Consider the following 4,853-nt stretch of genomic DNA (forward strand, 5'->3'; position numbering starts at 1 on the left):
GTTGGAGTCTGCAGTCACTGAAGCAAGCAAGCCTCCCTGCTCGCTTCAGTGCATGGCTGCCGGCCGCCATCTTGGCTGACAGTTAATTTGCATAAGGATATGCTGATTAGCCAATGGGAAGGGTAGCGGTCGTATGCTAATTACCATGTTTTTCTTTTATTAGTGTAGATTCTTCATAAGTGTGAAGAAGTTCCCTTCTATCCCTACTCTTTGAGAATTTTAATCAGGAATTAATGTTAGATTTTAAGTAAATATTCCATCTAATTAATAATTAAATTATTTTTATTGGCTGTTAAAATTGTGAATCACATTTATTAATTTTTAAAATATTAAACTAACCTTGTATTCCTTATATAAACCCCACTTGGTCATGATGTGTTACTTTTAACATCTTGCTGGATTTGATTTCCTAAACTTTTGGTGAGAATTTTTGCATCTATGTCAAGGAGGAATAAATGTCTGTAATTTATTTTCTCTTATGTCTTTGTCTAATGTTCATCTAAAGGTAATGTTGGCATCATAAAATGAATTGGAATGTTTTCCCTTCTCTTAATCTCAGTGATTGTGAAGACCCTGAGATGGTAGAAGACAATTGGATCTTAAGGAATTAATCTTTTAAAAGATAGCATTTTCTCTAATTGAATTATTTTCTTACTTTAGTGTGCATGAGAAACACCTGAAGATTTTATTTCTTTCTATTATTTTTAAGCATATCCTCAAGGAAAGGGCTTTTTAAAAATATACATTTTTATTGATTTCAGAGAGGGAAGGAAAATGAGAGAAAGATAGAAACATCAATGATGAGATCGAATCATTGATTGGTTGCCTCCTGCATGCCCCCCACTGGGGATCAAGCCTGCAACCCAGGCATGTGCCCTGACAGGGAATTGCACCTTTACCTCCTGTTTCATAGGTTGACACTCAATCACTTTTCTTTTTTTTTAATTTAATTTAATTTAATTTAATTTTTTCCACCACCATTGAAAATTTTATTTTGAATAGACATTTTTATTCAGAAGGTCCAAAGTGGATCCTTAGTTGACATTTACAAAGAAAAACAAATATCCCCCAGTTGTTCTCTTATAGTAGATCTGTGTTCTGAGGGTTCCTAGGCTATTCAGTGGTTCTAAAAACATGTTTCACAGACCAGCAACATCAGAATCACCTGGGGATTTTTTTTAAATGCAAATGTTCTGTCTCCACTTCAGACCTACTCTGGGAGGGAAAGTAGGTGGCAGTCTGCCCTTCAATAACTCTCAAGGTGACTCCAATGCATACTAAAGTGTGAGAACTACTGCATTATGTTAATAAGAACGAATCAAAAGGAATAGAGGCACAATTAATTTTGTATATTTTGTGTTGTACATCGAGATTATTTCTTTTATACTGACTTCTTTTTGTGTGTGACAAATATGAAAGATCTTAGAGTGAGGAAGGAGGGTAAGTCAGATGTTTGAGTAATGTGGAGAATGTATGGATAATCTTTAGAAAAATGGAGAAGCAAGCTGATGAGATAGTTAGCCTCTATTGGATGTCTGCTTCAGCAATGTGATTGTCAACCTTTATTGGTGTCTACTTTCCCAGTTGTGCAATCTTCTCTCCAATTCTGAACTATTCAAGGTAGAGGGGTGGAAAAGGCAGTTTCTTGGATTTGTACACAGTTATTTTGCCAAATGAGTAAAGGGGAAGGAGAAAAGGATGCAGTAGTGAGGGTATTTGCAAGAGAATAAATGACTGTAATCATGCACCAAAGTCTGAATGCTGTATAAGGAGAGAAATGAAGATAAGAGGACAATAACAGAAGAAGGTTCGGAGATCTATGGGTAAAAGGTCTTGATGAGATGGAAGAACTGTTTCAGTAGACATATTTCAGAAAATGATCTGGGAATATAAATAATAATGGCTGAGCAGTGAAATGCTTGTTTATGAATTCTGTTGTTTTTATGCGATAAGAAGCTATAAGATATGGTCTTGATAACAGCAATTGAGATAATAGAGATGCCAGATCATGGATATTGAGGAAGTCACAGAATGGGTGAATAAACATTCACATCCATATTGAAGTTCTTTTTCATTAGTGATGCCAATCATAATCGTGGGTGAATGACAGCCAAAGACCAAATAATAAATGCAGTGGCATCATAAAATAAATTGGAAGTCATCACTGGCACAAGGAGGCTCTGATGGACTCACATTTGTTTCTGTAGCAGATTATTTTGAACCCAACCATCATTTCAAAAAGATATGCCCCCTTGTGTCCTAACGGCATGCGATGTCTTTTGATAAGATACATAATTGTGATATGTGAGTATGAGTTCTGACTTAGCCATGCAAATCAAAATGTAGCAATCAGCTATCCTGTAGACCACTGCCAACAAATTGCATGCTAATAAGTTCCTCATGTTTTCCCTATTCATGACAGGATCAAAAAAGTTTGCTTTGAAAGGAGATACCAGCTTAAAAGCACAAGGATGAAGATTGTCTCAGCTGTGCCCTGCTAACATCCTTTCTAATTTCTCTTTTCAAATTCACAGAGAGTGAAGACGTTTATCAAAGGCAGGTGCTGTCAATTTCATGCATCATCTTTGGAATTGTCATCGTGGGCATGTTCTGTGCAGCATTCTACTTCAAAAGCAAGTAAGACCATTCTCTCAAGTGTTAAAAGGTTACTTCTCAGAGGAAGCACTTTGTCTTGTTTAAGTTCTCAGTCTTTGCTCCTGACAGTGGGATCTTGTAAAAACGGGCCCATCCAACATCTAGAGTAACTTAGAATTTTGTAGCCTGTGGTGAGTGTACATGCCACACTTGCATGGATGTGTGTGTGGTTTATGTTTGATGCACATAGCTATCATCCCTCTCTGTGCTCATAAAAACTCTACATTCTTTGCACATTTTGATTACCTGCCAGAATTAAAGTCTCAACATTTGCCTGTGACTAAGGAGTTCACACTCTTGTGACCAGAGAGGTCACACTGCTGTAGACCTAAACATTATCAACCAGTATCTATTGTTTTTCTTTAAAAAATCTACATGTTTTCTTTCAATAGTGTTTTTACATAATACTCATAAAGATTTTAGCCAAATGTGAAATATGAAAAATTATAAAATCTATTTTAGTTCCCCAGCTGGTATACATATCTCGAATATGCCCTATACTTTCTTTGCCAAAAAACCAGACCGTCTGCACATAAAGGTAGTTACTTTTGACTAATAACATAGGCTAAAATATACATCCATATATGGCTATGTAATTATATATGTATATCTACATATATCTTTATTTTAAATAAACTTTGGTAAAGGTATTTTAATTATGATAATAGCATAATAAAATAGGAAATACAGATAAACAAACTATTTTTTGGTTTCTTGTAAGGCACGTAGGCCTGAATAATTTGGCACCAATTCTGTCTCTATAGCGTGTTGAAATCCAAACCAACGCTTCATTGCTTTTCATTGACATATATTTTTCTATCCATTTGTTCTTCTGAAAATGGACCAATTTCCATATATACTCTATTATACCTGTGTGCATATATGTTGATCTTCAGAAAAATAATGGAAACTCAGGTCTGAATCCAGAATTAGAACTATTATGTTTTAATAAACTAGTTTAGAATAGGTTTAGGTTTTCAGAATTACTGTGAGAGAGTACAGAGATTCCATACACCAGACTCAGTTTCCCATTATTGCCTTATATTAGCACGATGCATTTAGTATTGATGCAGTATTACTAACTGAAGTTCATACTTCCAGATCTCTTAGTTTTTACCTTATGTGCTTTTTTGTTCCAGGGCTACATCCAGATGCCACATCACATTTAATTATTACATCTAGGCAACTCTTAGCTGTGATGTTAGTGGGTTTTTATTTTGTGCTTTTGTGTGTGTGTTTTTTATTGCTCATTTTATTTTTTTGCTCATTTTGTGTGTTTTTTTTATTGCTCATTTTATTTTTAAAAATTTTATTGAATTTATTAGGGTGACATTGGCTAATAAATTTTGCTCATTTTGTGTGTTTTTTTAATTGCTCATTTTATTTTTAAAATTTTTATTGAATTTATTAGGGTGACATTGGCTAATAAAGTTATACGGGTTTCAGGTGTTCCTGTTCATTTTAAGCACTTATTCTTTGTCAGAGACACTGAGCTTTTCATGTATTAGCTCCCAATCCTTATGACAACTGGAATTGTGTTATTGCTGCATTTTTTAAAATATCAGGATTCAATTTTAAAATATTAAGTTGTCAAAACCACACAGTAGAAAATTGCAGATGGAATCATTTTTTTTAAATGATTTTTATTATTTTTCAATTACAGCTGGCATACAATATTACATTAATTTTAGGTGTACAGCAGAGTGATTAGACATTTATCCCTTACCAACCACACTGAAGTTGCACTGTTCTAGCTTCAATCACACGCTTTACACCAACCACACTGGCTCATAGATCCTTTCACTGGGGGTGAAGCTGCTGGGGGTGAATGAGGAATGCCCTGCCCTGGTGCAACCCGGAGCACTTTTTAATTTTATCTTTTCAGGGAGGCTCCAGGGCACAGCGGCTGTGATTTTACATGTGTCCAATTCTTCAGGCTGCCACTTGCTTGTTATGAATTCTTAAGCAAATTACATCCAGTCCCTTACCTTTGATTTCCTTTTTGGTAAGATGGCCAAAATATAGCTCCCTTCTAGAATGTGTTAAGGATTAATGGGATAATATTGTCAGAAGGACACCACAGAGTATAAAAGAGTAAGTACTCAGTGGGGCTTGCTATTGTTCACAGCCCCCTTTTCCACTCCGGAATGTAAGGGCCGGGTAACCCCAGGCGAAGAGTGCGCCCTGGAGCAGGAGAC

General features: G+C 35.5%; 1 protein-coding gene across 1 annotated transcript in view; it reads left to right on the top strand.

Annotated features, from left to right (window-relative positions):
• Nucleotides 1-4,853, top strand: part of NRG3 (neuregulin 3) — a 1,093,034-nt gene that overhangs the window by 1,052,504 nt on the left and 35,677 nt on the right. The window contains exon 6 of the mRNA XM_014544204.1: nucleotides 2,535-2,637. Coding sequence (XP_014399690.1) covers nucleotides 2,535-2,637 — 103 coding nt within the window. The remainder of the gene's footprint in view (nucleotides 1-2,534; nucleotides 2,638-4,853) is intronic.

The sequence above is a fragment of the Myotis brandtii genome, unplaced genomic scaffold, assembly GCF_000412655.1.
Source record: "Myotis brandtii unplaced genomic scaffold, ASM41265v1 scaffold356, whole genome shotgun sequence".
In the NCBI taxonomy this organism is placed as follows: domain Eukaryota; kingdom Metazoa; phylum Chordata; class Mammalia; order Chiroptera; family Vespertilionidae; genus Myotis; species Myotis brandtii.